Genomic DNA, 19,096 nt, shown 5'->3' on the forward strand with positions numbered 1-19,096 from the left:
TGACTTTGCAGGGGCCGAACTGTGGCAAGTGTGAGTAAACATTGCCCCAACATTAGTTTTAACATTTTTGGTTTTAGCAGGAAGAATAGTGTCCCATGGTTGGGATCAATGGAAGGAATAGTGCCCCATCGATGGTGTCAGTGGGAGGAATAGTGCACCATGGTAACAATGGAAGCAATAGTATCCCTTTAACAGTGTCAGTGGGAGGAATAGTGCCCCACCGTTTGTCTCAGCAGGAGGAGTAGAACCCCATCAATGGTGTCAGTGGGAGAAATAGTGTCCTATTAATGGTGTCAGTGTGAGAAATGGTGCCTCATCCATGGTGTCAGTTGGAGGAATAATGTCCCAAGTACCAGATAAAGGCAAGCAAAGGGCCGCAGTTTGCAGACCACTGGCTTATTGTGTCAGAGCCACCACCTCATTATGCCATGAAAAAGCTGCAACAAATTACCCTCATCTATCATGTATAGAGAACATCACATTGTCAAAGATTACAGAAAAAGGTACTAATAACCCAGATAGCAAGCAATTGTGCTGCAAGTCTGAAAATGACTTGATAAGCCATTGCTAGACTTGCCAGGATTCACAAGTTTGTTGCACAATTGCACCAATTCCGCATAGCAGGACTCCAGATCAACTTTCTTTGCAAATATTCTGCAAGTCTGCTGCAAGTTCTGGTTCAGTTATGTTGTGCAATAGTCATCCCACCACAGGGGTCACTGTAGCTGACTTTTCATGCTGTAGACTTGCAGAGTTCTTGCTGTAGACTCACCACTACAACTTTGCTCTTGCTAGAGACTTGCCATGCTAATTTTCTACAAATTGGAAAAGTGTCCACTAGAACTTGTGCTGCAGCAAGTTAACAGACTTACAATTCAACACTGCCACAAATTTGTGGCAAGTTATCTTTGCTATCTGGGAATGTGTCCAGCCTGAATGCATTGCAGCGATCACAACATAAAACTGGTGACAACTCCAAGGGAACGGGGACCCAACAATACCCCAAATCTGTTTACAATTCTACCCAAACTTAGTATTCTAAACTGCATAGAAATCCGATCAGCCTGAGCCTACCCAATATTACATTTGAGGTTTTGTGTAATCGAAACAGTGTGTGTGAATAGTATAGGAGGTAGTGATATGATAATGCCACTCGCCTTTATATCCCTGCACTGCTATGTAAAAGCCAACTATGAGCACATCAGTTAGCATTTCCCTTCTAACATATTTAGATTTCATGGGAAAAAGCCCAACACACCGACCAGGTAAACTGGCAATGGAAATACATTTTTGTGACGAATTATGCTTTACAAATCACCCCCTGTCCATAATATTCCACTAATAACACAATTTAGTGCAAATCTTACACACCCTGATTCCAGTGGCTCCATCAGTCATAGGACGAGCACAAGGAGCTTCTTTTTTACCATGATTTCTGTAATTGAACCTGTTGCAACCCTATAACGTTCACCATTGTGCACTGCTCCGAAAGCTTTCCACGGGATCAGAGGCAATTCAATACACAAGCAGCCTATTTCCAATTATCACACAGTGCTAACATACTGCTCCTAGGTTATAAGACATCCTCGAAAAACATCAGAAATATTAATTTATAATTTTTTTTATAACTGGAAAAGCAATACTGACTTGGCAGGAAGCTAATGCACTTGCTGAATAAAGGACACCAAAGGACAGAAAACCCAGTCTGCTCTTTGCATTACTTGCATGGGAGGGGGGGGGGGGAGAAATTATTTCTTGACACCCAACTGAATCCTCACTTAATTTCACCTTAATTAATTCTGGATGTATAAAAACAAGATTCTAAGGCTGATGTTCTGTCAAAATAGCCAACTAGTCAAACTCCAACTACCGTATATACTCGAGTAAAAGCCGGGTTTTTCAGCCCATTTTCAAGGCTGAAAAACGACCCCGCGGCTTATACGCGAGTGAGCCGTAAAACAGCATGGGTCTCCTGTGTAATGCAGTCTGTTCGGCCGTCCATTGTAAGAAAGCCCAGCCTCCTCCTCGTCCGTGATAGGCGGAACACTGACACAGTTTCACAGCATCGTATCAGTGTTCCTGTATCACGGACGGATGAGGAGGAGGCGGGGGCTTTGTTTCAATGGACGGCCGAACAGACTGCATTACACAGCGGGAGACACACAATGTTTTAGTAATAAAAGGTACGGCTGCAACTGGGCACAGAGAGAGACAGCAACTGGGCACAGAGAGAGACAGCAACTGGGCACAGAGAGAGAGACATCAACTGGGCACATAGAGAGAGACAGCAACTGGGCACAGAGAGAGAGACAGCAACTGGGCACAGAGAGAGACAGCAACTGGGCAGAGATTCAAACCATTAATGGGCAGGCTGAATGTACCAAGCTGATCAATTGATCAACTTGTGTACAATTAGCCTCCCAGATTTGCTTGCAATTATCGCTAGCAGCAGTTATAGCCACTAGCAATAATCACTGTCTTCTCCTGGCAGGGGCAGCTTCCCCTGCCGGGAGAAGATAATTGCTGATTTCCCTGTCAACACTGTCTGTAATTTGCACCGTATACGGCCAGTCTAAAGCAGCCAAAGTAGAAAAGCCAGTTCCCTGCCTGCAGCTACAGAGTGGAACCCTTGCTCTCTGCGGAGAAATAATATTCTCTTTGCAGAGGTTTGAGACGCCCCCCTTTTGAGTCAGCACTCTCCAGGGAAGTTAAAGTGTACGTAAACCCCTCTATCGTTTTCAGCCAAGGAAGCTGCCATCTTTGCCTCTGTTTAATCTACAACTGCCATGATGCTGCACATGTGATCAGTTTAGATACCAGCCATTGGATGGCTTGACAGTTTGGTTGAGAGCACAACCAATGGTAGTGTTACATTTCCGGCACATGCCTGAAATTAAACTGTTTTATGGATGGGTTTACTTCTGCTTTAAGCTTTGCCAATTACAGAGCTAAGCTATAAGTGTGACTCAGTAAGGGGAAATACTGTACAAGGGCATATTTGTTAATACATAACATAATAATTGTACATTTTTGATGACATATGTCCTCTAACCACTTCTCCCTTGGGCAACTTCATATGAGGTTGCAGACTTTGAGTGGTGATATCTGAAAGATGCTGGAGTTACAAGGCATCATTCAGATATAATTTTGTTCAGTCAGCGATTCCCTGCACCATAAGAACAATCATAGCAGCTGTTCACCTGCTTGATCGTTCTTACAGGCGGCGGGAGGGCATCCCCCTGCCACCCTCTGGTGGTTCTACTGGCTCACCCATGCGATCAGCGAGCCGTCGAAGGAATGTGCCGGAAGTTTACAATAGATAATCCTGCGGGACCGATGGCCCCCGGAAGTCTCTATTACCTTTCAGGGGCCTGTCGCAATGTTATGACGTCACTCCTAAACTCTGCTTATGAAAAAATGCAGTTTTTTTTGGGGGGGGGGGGATTTTAAGCTCCCCAGCCTAGAGGTGGGGACCTTTAGATCTCTCATGCCCTATTCCTATTACAAGAGATGTTTCCATTCCTTGCAATAGGAATAAAAGTGATCAAAAAATATGTTAAAAGAAAGTGTCAAAATAGAAAAATAAAAGTAAAATAAACAATACTTAAATTTTTAAAGCGCCCCCCATCTCCGCGTGTGTACTCGCAGAAGCGAACGCATACGTAGGTCACTCCCACACATGTAAACAGCGTTCAAACCACACGTGTGATGTATTGCCGTGACCATTAGAGCGAGAGCGATAATTCTAGTACTAGACCTCCTCTGTAACTCTAAACAGGTAACCTTTTAAAAACTTTAAACCATTGCCTATAGCTATCAAAGTTTGGCGCCATTTTAAAGCGTGACATCTGAGGTATCTATTTATTTGACATAACATCATCTTTCACATTATGCTAAAAAAATGGGCTAGCTTTAGTGTTTTTTTTTTTTTAAATGTATGAAACGTGTTTGAAAAATTGTTGTTACGCAAATACCGTGCAAGATAAAACGTTGCAATGACCACCATTTTATTCCCTAGGGTCTCTGCTAAAAAAAAAAAAAAACATATATAATGTTTGGGGGTTCTGAGTAATTTTCTAGCAAAAAAATGATGATTTTTACATGTAGGAGAGAAGTGTCAGAATTGGCTTGGGAGGCAAGTGGTTAAAGCGGGGGTTCACCCAAAAATACATTTTTAACATTACATTCAGCCGAGTTGTCCTAATGATAATCGGCTGTTTTTTTTCGTACATACCGTATTTTCACCGCCGCTTCCGGGTATGTCTTCTCCGGGACTGGGCGTTCCTATCTGATTGACAGGCTTCCGACCATCGCATACTACGCGTCACGAGTTGCCGAAAGAAGCCGAATGTCGGTGCGGCTCTATACGGCGCCTGCGCACCGACGTTCGGCTTCTTTCGGCAACTCGTGACGCGTAGTATGCGACGGTCGGAAGCCTGTCAGATAGGAACGCCCAGTCCCGCAGAAGACATACCCGGAAGCGGCGGTGAAAATAAGGTATGTACGGGAAAAAAAAAAAAGCCGATTGTCATTAGGACAACTCGGCTGAATGTAATGTTAAAAAATTTTTTTTGGGTGAACCTCCACTTTAAGAAAGGAACAGGGTGACTGTCACATCAGACACAAAGCTACTAAGTGAAGCCCTCCTTCAAAAGCAGTGATTAATTGTAGTCAGTTTAATGATCCGGATGCAGTAATAGTGTATAAAAGATCAATTTTCTATAAACCATGATTTTAAATACTCATTGTATTTCTGTAATTTGCTTACAGTCACTGTGATCAGTGTCAGCACCTTATTTAGAGATACCCTGTGATTGTAGTGTGTAAAACCAATGACCACACCAAATATTGCACCACTCCATACTTTGGCTAAATAATTGCAAAAATGTAAACAAAAGAGAAAATAAGCTGCAAAAATTGCAATGTCAGTCTGTGCAGGAATGTGTAAGTGAATTAACATTTCCCTCTATTATTCTCCCTAAGGCTGCATTCACACCTGAGCGTAGGTCGTTTGGTCGTTTTTTCCGGCGTATTCATGCTTATTTGCGCGTTTGCATACAGCGTCGCCCGACGTTTTAGTACTTCAACGTTTTTTATTTTAGCCAATAGGAAAAATATTCATCTTTTCATCACTTGTTGCTATGTTGGTAGATTTTTTTTATCTTCTGCCTGGGTGAAATGTTCTATTGATTAAAGCGACAAAATGCAAACGTTTGTTGTCGCGCTAGTCGCTTGAATCAAGCGTTTCCATTACTTTCTATGGGAAATAGAAACGCTCAAAAACGCCCAAACCTCCCGATTCGCGCGACAAAAAAGGGTCCGGAACTTGTTTGAGCTTCAGGCGTTCAGCGTCAGGCATTTTGGAGTGGAGATGTGAACCATCTCCATAGGGAATAATGTATTTTTTCCCCTCTAGCGTTTGAGCGTCGCGCTTCAGGCGACAAAACGCTCAGGTGTGAATGCAGCCTTATACACAGTCTGTGTTCCTATGCAACTTCAAACACAGAGAATTTTCTTTGAAAGCCAAGTTTTGAGAAAAAAAAAAAACAGTAGGTAGAAATGTGTTATCTGAACAGGATTGTGTTGATTCTGTGATTTTAAACTGAAGCATTAACGCGTTTCTACCTGGATGTGCCGATTGTTTAAAAAAAGAAATTCTCTGTGCATGAGTGAATGTATAACTCAGATAAAGCTAGACTGCCTTATAGTTCATCCTCATGAACAGCCTTCATCAATTCACATTCCTCCCTAACACGGCAGTTACTAAGTAGGTGACTGTATTGCTTTTTAAGATCATCAAAAAGACACACAGACTGCTGTGAGTGCGGGAAAGGAAGGAGGTTTTCATTCAGTAACATCTGTACTTGATACTCTTCCTCCGAGTTCTCCACCAACTCGCAGTGATACAGGACAAGCACCAGGTTTGAGGCGTACGGCACAATCCTGCCACTGCGAAACTTCAATTCATTTTGACTAGAGAAGTTGTCCGCAGTAAGAGGCTTCTCATCCTTGAACAGGCCCATCAGAGCCAACAGTGGCAAGAGAGTCTCTGCATGTCCAAAGTGCATGACCACCGGATTAGAGATGTGCTGGGACCTAGAAGATAAAAAGCATATCACATCATTAAAGTGGAACTTCAATCTCCCAATCAACATTGAATATTTTTAATACCGTATTTAATCGGTATTTTTCCCCTTAAAATCAGGGAAAAATCATGGGTGCGCGTTATACGCCGATCCGCTGTCTCTGAGCGCCGCCACCGACATATACCGAGCGCAGTACACTCGGGTACACTCGGCTATGCTCGACTCACGGTCACGCCCTGTGCCGCCTCCTAGCCTTTATGCGAGAAGAGACGAGCGTGTCCGAGCATAGCCGAGTGTACTGCGCTCGGTATATGTCGGCAGCGGCGATCAGAGACAGCGCAGGAGAGCTCAGAGACAGCGCGGGAGAAGCGGGGAGGACACCACCGAAGCCGCAGACGGACGCCGAACAGGACAAGGCCGCCAATGGACGCCGGGCAAGACACCGACAAACTGTAAGGCCCCATACTCACGAGCAAACATGTCTGCTGAAACTGGCCCGCAGGCCAGTTTCAGCAGACATGTTTGGTCGTGTGTGGGCGCGAGCGGGCCGAATTCCAGCAAACATTTGCCCGCCGGGCCTTTTCCCAGCGGACAAATATTCCTGGACTTGTTTTAAAACAGTCCGCTGGAATCCTGCCCGCTCGGACATGTACGGTCGTCAGTACAGACCTACCGTACATGTCCAGGCGCCCGCCGTCCCTCGCATGCGTCGAATGACTTCGACGCATGCGTGGAAGCATTTTAAAGGCGGGCCGCCCACGTCGCCGCGTCATTGTCGCGGCGACACCGCGTCATCGACGCGGCGACACCGCGGACACGCCCCGCGTATTGTTTACGCGCGGACTTCTGTACGATGGTGTGTACAACCATCGTACAGAAGCCCTCTGGCAGACATGTATGGTGAAAACGGTCCGACGGACCGCTTTCACCATACATGTTTGGTCGTGAGTACCCGGCCTAAGTAATTCATTTTTTTCCCAGGAATTTCCCTTCTAGAGTATGGGTGCGCGCTATACGCCGGTGCGCGCTATAGGAAGATAAATACGGTATTTCTTATGCTGCTGGCATTAGTAAATAGATAGGAAAGTATATAAATTTTACTTATGACCTTTTTTTTACATTTCTACAGTTACTTCCTGGTTTCTTACCTAGACAAATGTCACAGGTTTTCTCAGCTAAGTACACTCTCCTGCATGCACAGGAGTGGATTCCAGGAAGTAAATGCTACAATAATCATTTGCCCTTACTCAAGATGGCCATGGCCAGAAATGCTAGGGGGTTGTTTTTTAACCGCTAACCAGCCGCCAACATTATACTGCGACAGGTCGGCGTGATCCCACGAGCTGTCATAGCTGTATGTCGGCTCTGTTAAGCGGGATAGCAGGCGCATGCCCGCTGCAGTGCGGGAGGTGCCGATGGTCGTAGCGGGAGTCACGATGACCGCCTGCCACGTGCGATCACGGGCACGAGAGGCAGAACAGCGAAGTGTGTGAACAGAAACACGGGCACGAGAGGCAGAACAGGAACCTGTTCTGTGAGGAGAGGCAGATTGTGAGTTCCTACTAGCTAGGAACCACGATCTGTCAATTCCTCCAGTCATTTTTATCCCCCATGCAGTTTTTGGCAGGCCCACGCCGCCCACTGCGGGAGCGTTCCCGCGGGTGAGGCGGACACGATGTCTGCTGCCGACCCATGCTTGCCTAGTACAGAGGCAGAACGGGGATCTGTCTTTGTAAACAAGGCGATTCCCCATTCTGACAGTGGACATGACAGAGATCTACTGTTCCCAGTCATCGGGAACAGGGATCTCCGTCATGTCCCTGGCAGCCCACCCCCCTACAGTTAGAACACACCCAGGGAACACAGTTAAAGGAGTTGTAAAGGAAAAAAAATGTTTGCCTAAAATTAATGACTGCAAGGTAGACAGACAGAATAGTGTAATGATTCTGTTAAAAAACAAGTAAATACCTATTAAATTTCTTTCATCCATATCACCTCCGGCATTCTAGTTTCTGTTCTCTCATTCACTTCCTGGTTTGCATCGTTTGTTCATGTAAGAACTACATTTCCCAGTATGAATTGCGGCACGCCCAGTAATTCACACCTCCTTGAAGTCTCTAACACGTAGAGAGCGTCCTGCCGCACAGATGTAGTTCCCAGCAGGGGGTGAGCACGTTACTCACCACCGCAGTAAACCCTCCCTTCACGGTGGTCAGTAAAATCAGACAAGCAGGAAGTGAACAGAACAGAGAAGAAATAGAGCAACTTCTGAGCAAAAAACGAACAATGAGGAAGTAAAAAAAGGGAATGTCTGCAGGTAAAGGACGCTTATTATGAATTTTTTTTTTTCCTTTACAACCCCTTTAAGCCTTTGATCGCCCCCTATTGGTAACCCCTTCCCTGCCAGTGACATTTACCCAGTAATCAGTGCATTTTTATAGCACTGATCGCTGTATATTTGTCAATGGTCCCAAAAATGTGTCAAAAGTGTTCGATCTGTTTGCCATAATGTCGCAGCTCCGATAAAAATCACTGATCACCGCCATTACTGGTAAAAAAAAAAAGAAGAATAATAAAAATGCCGCAAATCTATCCCCTATTTTATAGACGCTATAACTTTTTTGCAAACCAATCAATATACGCGTATTGCGATTTTTATTACTAAAAATATGTAGAAGAATACATACCGACCTAAACTGTGGAAAAAAATAGCTTTTTAAAAAAAAAAAAAAAAAATTGGGATATTTATTATAGCAAAAAGTACAAAATATTGTGTTTTTTTTCCAAATTGTTGCTCTTTTTTTGTTTATAGCGCAAAAGAAAGCCTAAAAAAAAAAATGCAGAGATAATCAAATATCACCAAAAGAAAGCTCTATTTGTGGGGGAAAAAAGGACGTCAATTTTGTTTGGGTACAGCGACGCACGACCGCGCAATTGTCAGTTAAATCGATGCAGTGGTTAAAATTATTTCTCAACAAAATAAAAGCATGGAGATATGAATGGATGGGGACGTTCGCCTTGAATATTTAAAAATGAAAAAAACAAGGGGGGGGGGGTTTTGTGTCAGTTTTAGGCGATACTACATCCCTTGCAATTTGTGCAAAAAGAAAAGAACCCAACCAGATGGGACTTTACTGGTACCAGTAAATTCCCATCTTGTTAAGTTCTTTTCTTTTTGCACAATATTTAACCACTTCCCGACCCCCGCATGTACATATACGTCCACAATATGGCACGTACAGGCACATGGGCGTATAGGTACGTCCCCGCCTTACCTCGGTTCGGGGGTCCGATCGGGACCCCTTCCGGTACATGCGAGGGCCGGGAACGGTGTACGGGAGGTCCGGGAGGAGGGGGCGGCTATTGGTTTCCAGCCGTCCCCTCTCGATCTCCCTCGGCGAATCAGATTCCACCTGAGCCCTCCCTGCCTGTGTAACTGTAAACACAGGCAGGGAGGAAGTGACGTTTTCTCCCCTCTGGCGGTCTTTTCGTCCGGTTCCAGAGGAGAGAAGACGTCAGTACTGTGAGTTGCACCAACAGCACACTGACACAGCACACATAGGCACATAACCCCCCCCGATCACCCCCCCAGCACCCCCAGATCACCCCCTGTCACAGTGTCACTGATTGCAGTGATCATTTATTTTCTGATCACTGCTTTTAGTGTCAGTGTGACAGAAAAAAGTGTCAGGGCAGTTAGGTTTAGGCCCCTTTAGGTCCAGGGTAGCCCCCTACCCCCCCCCCAATAAAGGTTTAACCCCTGATTGCCCCTAAAGTTAACCCTTTCACCCCTATTGCCAGTGTCACTAAGCGATCGGTTTCTGATCGCTGTATTAGTGTCACTGTTGCCGCTAGGCAGTTAGTTTTTTTTGAGGTTCGCCGCCAGGTTTATATAGCGTTAGGTACCCCCATAAATAAAGGTTTTAACCCCTGATTGCCCCTAGAGTTAACCCTTTCACCCCTATTGCCAGTGTCACTAAGCGATCGGTTTCTGATCGCTGTATTAGTGTCACTGTTGCCGCTAGGCAGTTAGTTTTTTTTGAGGTTCGCCGCCAGGTTTATATAGCGTTAGGTACCCCCATAAATAAAGGTTTTAACCCCTGATTGCCCCTAGAGTTAACCCTTTCACCCCTATTGCCAGTGTCACTAAGCGATCGGTTTCTGATCGCTGTATTAGTGTCACTGTTGCCGCTAGGCAGTTAGTTTTTTTTGAGGTTCGCCGCCAGGTTTATATAGCGTTAGGTACCCCCATAAATAAAGGTTTTAACCCCTGATTGCCCCTAGAGTTAACCCTTTCACCACTGATCACTGTATAAGTGTCACTGGTGACGTGGTTAGCCAGTTAGTTATTTAGTTATTTTAGGTTCGCCACCAGGTTTTTAGAAAGCGTTAGGTACCCCCATATATTACCGAATAAAGGTTTTAACCCCCTGATTGCCCCCTAGTTAACCCTTTCACCAGTGATCACCGTATAAGTGTTACGGTTGACGCTGGTTGGTTAGTTTGCTGTTTATAGCATCAGAGCACCCGCCGTATATAACCCAATAGGTTTAACCCCCTGATCACCCGGCGGGTGATATAAATTTAATTTTAGCGCCAGTCAGGGTCTGCGTCGCCCCAGGCAGCGTTAGGTTAGAGCCAGTACCGCTTACACCCACTCGCTAAGCATACACCCCCCTTAGTGGTATAGGATCTGAACGGATCGATACCTGATCTGATCAGATCTATACTAGCGTACCCAGCAGTTTAGGGTACCCAAAAACGCATTGTTAGCGGAATCAGCCCAGATACCCGCTAGCACCTGCGTTTTCCCCCCTCTGCCCAGCCCAACCCACCCAAGTGCAGTATCGATCGATCACTGTCACTTACAAAACACAAGACACATAACTGCAGCGTTCGCAGAGACAGGCCTGATCCCTGCGATCGCTTACAGTTTTTTTTGAAGCGTTTTCTACATTTGCTTTTCTATAGTCAGGTGCTTTTTTTACCTGTGAATCCTTACCATTGTACCACTAAATTTAGAGTCCAAAATGGCAAACCGAAGGTACAATGATAAGCAGGCCTTGGAGTTCATGTGCATGTCAGATAGTGAAGAGGAGGAGGTCACGCATCTGACAGATTCTGGCTCAGAATATGAACCCATTTACGACAGCGGCTCCATGTCAGATAGCTCGCACGACGAAGTTGAGGTCCCTGCTAAGGCCAGGCGTACCCGATCCCATTCTGATGTTGTTGAGCAGCAAGAACCGCAGGACCCTCGTATGGAGCAGAGATCCAGTACTAGCGCCGCTATTCCTTCTGGTGAATTGGCAAGCACCAGCGGCCTAGTACACCCTGGTCGTTTATCCAGCACTGCAGTAACACTTGGTGACGTGGCGAGTCCCATAAGTGCAGTTGAAGCTGGCGATGTGGCAAGCACAAGTAGTGTCCCGCTGCCACCAAGAAGAAGACAGAGACAGGCCCGTCGTGCCCATAGTGCCCTTCCTGTAGAATTTGCCTATCCTGATTGGGTCCCCACCACTTCTACAGCACCTGTACTTCCCCCATTCACTGGCCAACCCGGTATTCAGGTGGATACAGCGAACTTTACGTCACTTGATTTTTATTCGCTGTATTTCACGGAAGATCTCTATAGATCTATTGTGGACCAGACTAATTTATATGCTGGTACTTACATCGCCGCTAACCCCCAGTCTCGCCTTGCCAAACAATGGAAACCTCTCGAGGTTTCCGAATTTAAGACCTTTCTGGGCCTTACCCTCAACATGGGCATACACAAATTTCCGTCATTGCGGATGTATTGGTCCACACATCCCATTGACCATATGTACATTTTCTCTGCTCACATGGCCAGGAAACGATACGAGGCGATCCTGCGGTTCCTGCATTTCAGTGACAATGCACTTTGTCGTCCACGTGGAGACCCTGAATTTGACCGGCTCTACAAAATTCGGCCCCTCGTAAACCATTTCAACGAACGTTTTGCAGCCTTGTTTAATCCCCAGCAGGTTGTATGCGTTGATGAGTCCCTGATTAAATTTGCTGGCCGCTTGTCTTTCAAACAGTACCTTCCCAGCAAGCGTTCCAGATACGGGGTCAAGCTCTATAAGCTCTGTGACAGGGCCACAGGCTACACATGGAGCTTTAGGGTTTACGAGGGAAAAGATAGTCAGGTAGAGCCGGAAGGATGCCCAGATTACATGGGGAGCGCTGGCAAGATTGTTTGGGACTTGGTGTCACCCTTATTCGGAAAGGGGTACCATTTGTATGTGGACAATTTTTACAGCAGCGTGCCACTTTTTAGCCACTTATTTGATCAACAGATTGGAGCATGTGGCACCGTGCGACCTAATCGCCGGGGCTTCCCCCAGCGGCTTGTAGATGCCCGTGTTAGGCCGGGGGCGAGAGCCTGCTGCAGATGTAAAAATTTGCTCGCTGTGAAGTGGCGGGACAATAGGAATGTTTTCGTTCTTACCACCCTTCACGCAGACACGACAGTCCAAATTCGTACGGCGACTGGTGTTGTGGAGAAACCCCTCTGTGTCCACGAATATAACCAAAACATGGGAGGGGTGGACCTCAACGACCAGTTAATGGCGCCGTATCATATTGCCCGTAAGACGAGACGCTGGTACAAAAAAGTGTCTCTACATTTATTTCAATTGGCTCTACTGAATGCTCATGTCGTATACAGAGCTTCAGGACGGAATGAATCCTTCCTTCAATTCCAGAGGGATATCATCACAGAACTCCTGTATCCAGGCGGTATTGTACCTCACCATCTCCTACCAAATGCAGTAAGCCGACTGCATGAGAGGCATTTTTCTTATGTCCTCCCGAGTACCCCTACCCAACGAACCCCCCAAAGAAAATGTCGTGTCTGTACCAAGCGCGGATTTAGGCGTGACACCCGTTATTTTTGTCCCAAATGTCCTGGCAATCCTGGTCTTTGTATTGGTGAATGTTTTGAACGCTTCCACACACACGTTAATTATTAGTGTAGGGTGAAACATTTCACAGGCTAGGCACACTCACACAGGGTCTCCCAAGATGCCATCGCATTTTGAGAGACCCAAACCTGGAACCGAAAAGTTGAAGTTACAGTTCACAGTTACAAAAAAAAGTGTTAAAAAAAAAAAAAAAAAAAAAAAGTAAAAAATAAAAACACACAAAAAAATATAAAATAAAAAAACCAAAAATAGTTGTCGTTTTATTGTTCTCTCCCTCTCTATTCTCTCTCTATTGTTCTGCTCTTTTTTACTGTATTCTATTCTGCAAAGTTTTATTGTTGTTATGTTTTTTCATGCTTGCTTTTCAGGTATGTAATTTATTTTACTGTTTTCAGGTACGCCATTCAGCTGTTGCGCGGACTTATTTATCTTGACAGCAACAGCGTTTGCTCCCACGATATATAAAGCCGCGACTCCAGTGCTGTAGGAGGTGATTTCACCACCACAGTTAAAAAAAAGAGCATATATGCCGAAGCATGCGGGCAGCAGGGGCGGAGGAGCGATTTTGCTCCTAATGCCGCGTACATACGGTTGACATTCCTACGGAGGCTTTCCCGTGGAAAAGTCTGACCATGTGTACACGGCATAGAAAAGTCCGACCGTGTGTACGCGGCATAGAAAAGTCCGACCGTACGCGGCATAACTTTTTTGCGGGAGGATGCCCCCATGCTTTGGCATATATATATTTTAGGCACAGGTTGCGTTAAAAAATGTTTTATTTTTTACTATGTTTTTTTATAGGTATTTGCTTTGCAGGTATGGTATGATCTTACTGTTATACTGGAATGTTACTTTGTTTTAATGTTAACCATCATTTGCTTAGCAGGTACGCCATTCAGTTGCAGTGCGGATTTATTTAGCGTGACAGCAACAGCGTTTGCTCCCACGATATATAAAGCCGCGACTCCAATGCTGTAGGAGGTGATTTCACCACTACAGTTCAAAAAAGAGCATATATGCCGGAGCATGGGGGCATTAGGGGCGGAGGAGCGATTTTGCTCATAATGCCGCGTACATACGGTTGACATTCCTACGGAGGCTTTCCTGTGGAAAAGTCTGACCATGTGTACACGGCATAGAAAAGTCCGACCGTGTGTACGCGGCATAGAAAAGTCAGACCGTACGCGGCATAACTTTTTTGCGGGAGGATGCCCCCATGCTTCGGCATATATAAATGGTGCATGTATGCCCATCATTAGAAGTGGGTGGATGAAGGGAGGTATTCTAATGGTGGGCATACCCACCGATCAATCTTTTTTTTGTTCAGCCAACAGACTGCATGAAAAAAAAAAAGATTACAATACATGTCCAACAAGAACCATCAACGTACTGGTATGTTGCAGGACTTTGAATGGTTATACCAGAATGATGCCTGCGGGTTTAGGCATCATCTTGGTATCATTCTTTTCAGCCAGCGGTCGGCTTTCATGTAAAAGCAGTCCTAGCGGCTAATTAGCCTCTAGACTGCTTTTACATTCAGTGGGAGGGAATGTCCCCCCCCCCAGATATAAACGGCGCCATTGAGAATATGGGAAAGCATTTTATCACACCGATCTTGGTGTGGTCAGATGCTTTGAGGGCAGAGGAAAGATCTAGGGTCTAATAGACCCCATTTAAAAAAAAAAAAGAGTACCTGTCACTAACTATTGCTATCATAAGGGATATTTACATTCCCTGAGATAACAATAAAAATGGTAAAAAAATAAATAAATGGAAGGAACAGTTAACAAATAAAATAAAAAAAGCGAAATAAATATATAAAAAAATAAAAAAAAGCATCCCTGTCCCCCCCTGCTCTTGCGCAAAGACGAACGCAAGCGTCGGTCTGGAGTCATATGTAAACAGCAATTGCACCATGCATGTGAGGTATCACCGCGAAGGGCAGATCGAGGGCAGTCATTTTAGCAGTAGACCTACTCTGTAAATCTAATGTGGTAACCTGTAAAGGCTTTTAAAAATGTATGTAGTTTGTCGCCACTGCGCGTTTGTGCGCAATTTTAAAGTATGTCGTGTTTGGTATCCATGTACTCGGCCTAAGATCATAATTTTTATTTCATCAATAATTTGGGCAATATAGTGTGTTTTAGTGCTTTAAAATAAAAAAAAGTGTATTTTTTCCCCAAAAAATGCGTTTGAAAAAACGCTGCGCAAATACTGTGTGGAAATTTTTTTTGCAACACCCACCATTTTAATCTGTAGGGCCTTTGCTTTAAAAAAATATATAATGTTTGGGGGTTCAACTTTACTTTCTTGCAAAAAAATAATATGTTTTTATGTAAACAAACAGTGTCAGAAAGGGCTTTTTCTTCAAGTGGTTAGAAGAGTGGGTGATGTGTGACATAAGCTTCTAATTGTTGTGCATAAAATGCCAGGACAATTGAAAACCCCCCCCAAATGACCCCATTTTGGAAAGTAGACACCCCAAGCTATTTGCTGAGAGGCATCTTAAGTCCATGGAATATTTTAGATTTTGACCCAAGTTGCGGGAAATATAAATATATATATATATATATTTTTTTTTTTGCGCAAAGTTGTCACTAAATGATATATTGCTCAAACATGCCATGGGCATATGTGGAATTACACCCCAAAATGCATTCTGCTGCTTCTCCTGAGTACGGGGATACCACATGTGTGAGACTTTTTGGGAGCCTAGCCGCGTACGGGACCCCAAAAACCAATCACCGCCTTCAGGCTTTCTAAGGGTGTAAATTTTTGATTTCACTCCTCACTACCTATCACAGTTTCGAAGGCCATAAAATGCCAAAATAGCACAAAAAAAACCCAAATGACCCCATTTTGGAAAGAAGACACCCCAAGGAAACTGCTGAGAGGCATGTTGAGTCCATTGATTTTTTTTTTTTTTGTCCAAAGTGATTGAATAATGAGAAAAAAAAAAAAAAAAAGAAAAATGTGTCACTAAATGATATATTGCTCACACATGCCATGGTTATATGTGGAGTTGCACCCTAAAATACATTCTGCTGCTTCTCCTGAGTACGGGGATACCACATGTTTGGGACTTTTTGGGAGCCTAGCCGCGTACGGGACCCCGAAAACCAAGCACCGCCTTCAGCATTTCTAAGGGCGCAAATTTTTGATTTCACTCCTCACTACCTATCACAGTTTCGAAGGCCATAAAATGCCAAAATAGCACAAAAAACCCCCAAATGACCCCATTTTGGAAAGTAGACACCCCAAGCTATTTGCTGAGAGGCATGTTGAGTCCATGGAATATTTAATTTTTTTGCCCCAAGTGATTGAATCATGACCAAAAAAAATTAAAATAAAAAAATGTACAAAACATTGTCACTAAATGATATATTTCTCACACATGCCATGGTTATATGTGGAATTGCACCCCAAAATACATTCTGCTACTTCTCCTGAGTACGGGGATACCACATGTGTGGGACTTTTTGGGAGCCTAGCCGCGTATGAGACCCCGAAAACCAAGCACCGCCTTCAAGATTTCTAAGGACATAAATTTTTGATTTCACTCACACAAATCTTGAAGGCAGTGCTTGGTTTTCGGGGCCCCGTACGCGGCTAGGCTCCCAAAAAGTCCCACACATGTGGTATCCCCGTACTCAGGAGAAGCAGCAGAATGTATTTTGGGGTGCAATTCCACATATAACCGTGGCATGTGTGAGAAATATATCATTTAGTGACAACGTTTTGTATTTTTTTTTTTTTGGTCATTATTCAGTGACTTGGGGCAAAAAAATTAAATATTCCATGGACTCAACATGCCTCTCAGCAAATAGCTTGGGGTGTCTACTTTCCAAAATGGGGTCATTTGGGGGGGTTTTGTGCTGTTTTGGCATTTTATTGCCTTCGAAACTGTGATAGGTAGTGAGGAGTGAAATCAAAAATTTATGCCCTTAGAAATCCTGAAGGCGGTGATTGGTTTTCGGGGTCCCGTACGCGGCTAGGCTCCCAAAAAGTCCCACACATGTGGTATCCCCGTACTCAGGAGAAGCAGCAGAATGTATTTTGGGGTGCAATTCCACATATAACCGTGGCATGTGTGAGAAATATATCATTTAGTGACAACGTTTTTTTTTTTTTTGGTCATTATTCAATCACTTGGGGCCATAAAATTAAATATTCCATGGACTCAACATGCCTCTCAGCAAATAGCTTGGGGTGTCTTCTTTCCAAAATGGGGTCATTTGGGGGGGTTGTGTGACATCTTGGCATTTTATGGCCTTCAAAACTGTGATAGGTAGTGATAGGTAGTGAGGAGTGAAATCAAAAATGTATGCCCTTAGAAATCTTGAAGGCGGTGCTTTGTTTTCGGGGCCCCGTATGCGGCTAGGCTCACAAAAAGTCCCACATATGTGGTATCCCCGTACTCGGGAGAAGCAGCAGAATGTATTTTGGGGTGCAATTCCACATATAACTATGGCATGTGTGAGCAATATATCATTTAGTGACAACTTTGTGCAAAAAAAAATCAGTTTGTCATATTCCCGCAACTTGTGTCAAAATATAAAATATTCCATGGACTCGACATGCCTCTCAGCAAATAGCTTAGGGTGTCTACTTTCCAAAATGGGGTCATTTGGTTTTTTTTTTTTGCTATTTTGGCATTTTATGGCCTTCGAAACCTTGATAGGTAGTGAGGAGTGAAATCAAAAATTTGTGCCCTTAGAAATGCTGAAGGCGGTGCTTGGGTTTTGGGGCCCCGTATGCGGCTAGGCTCCCAAAAAGTCCCACACATGTGGTATCCCCGTACTCAGGAGAAGCAGCAGAATGTATTTTGGGGTGCAATTCCACATATAACCATGGCATGTGTGAGAAATATATCATTTAGTGACAACTTTTTGTAAACATTTTTTTTTTTTCGTCATTATTCAATCACTTGGGACAAAAAAATTAAATATTCAATGGACTCAACATGCCTCTCAGCAGTTTCCTTGGGGTGTCTACTTTCCAAAATGGGGTCATTTGGGGGGGGTTTGTACTGCCCTGCCATTTTAGCACCTCTAGAAATGAGATAGGCAGTCATAAAATAAAAGCTGTGTAAATTCCAGAAAATGTACCCTAGTTTGTAGACGCTATAACTTTTGCGAAAACCAATAAATATACGCTTATTGCGATTTTTTTTACTAAAGGCTGAATACATTTTGGCCTAAATGTTTGACTAAAATTTAGTTTATTCGATTTTTTTTACTTTTTGTTATAAGAAAAATCATTTTTTTTCAAAATTTACGGTCTTTTTGCGTTTATATCGCAAAAAATAAAAATCGCAGAGGCGATCAAATACCATCAAAATAAAGCTCTATTTGTGGGAAGAAAAGGACGCAAGTTTCGTTTCGGTACAACATTGCATGACCGCGCAATTACCAGTTAAAGCAGCGCATTGCCAAATTGTAAAAACACCTTGGGTCTTTAGACAGCGTATTGGTCCGGGGCTTAAGTGGTTAAAATGAATTGAAGAGTGTCTTTGTGGTGCTCAGATGCAGTGAAGATCCGGTTTAATTATATGACATTCTTTAGCAGTGTTTAGCTCCTGAAGGTAGACAATACCACCTTTCAGCACTAAGCAAGCTATACTGAAAATCTGTGGTGACATCTTGTCTACACTCCTGACTGTACTCGGCAGCTCATAGTGCTTCATGCTAGTGTGCAAACATTGGTTTGAATAGTTACCTAGAAATTAGATCTTTGTTGAGTCACCTTTAGGAAGTTTGTTTAATCACAGGGCTAAAGGCCATTTAATGTGACATCGAAAAAGGAAAAGGATGAGGAAGGATTTAATAAGACAAGCTTAATAGCTAAATTCATTTCTCAATTACCAGCACTAGAAAAAATAAACAATATCCCAATAAAGTAATTTATTGATATCGCCATTACTCATTCATGTACAATGCTATTTTGTTCAACTATTGCTGATAGAACATCATTAGGATATAAATCCTAATGAAAAATAAGTCATTTATTTTGGGGGGACACTTCTACAAGAATAAAGCACATATGGACTAGGCCTCAACA

The 19,096-nt window shown here is 43.9% G+C and overlaps 1 protein-coding gene across 3 annotated transcripts in view; it reads right to left on the reverse strand.

Annotated features, from left to right (window-relative positions):
* Positions 1 to 5,396: 5,396 nt before the first annotated feature.
* MINPP1 (multiple inositol-polyphosphate phosphatase 1) overlaps positions 5,397 to 19,096 on the reverse strand; it is a 79,794-nt gene continuing 66,094 nt past the window's right edge. For all 3 annotated transcript variants that reach the window (XM_040362055.1, XM_040362053.1, XM_040362054.1), the window contains exon 6: positions 5,397 to 6,096. In XM_040362055.1, the coding sequence (XP_040217989.1) occupies positions 5,703 to 6,096 (394 nt within the window). In that variant the 3' untranslated portion in view covers positions 5,397 to 5,702. The remainder of the gene's footprint in view (positions 6,097 to 19,096) is intronic.

The sequence above is a fragment of the Rana temporaria genome, chromosome 8 (genome assembly GCF_905171775.1).
Source record: "Rana temporaria chromosome 8, aRanTem1.1, whole genome shotgun sequence".
Taxonomy (NCBI): Eukaryota; Metazoa; Chordata; class Amphibia; order Anura; family Ranidae; genus Rana; species Rana temporaria.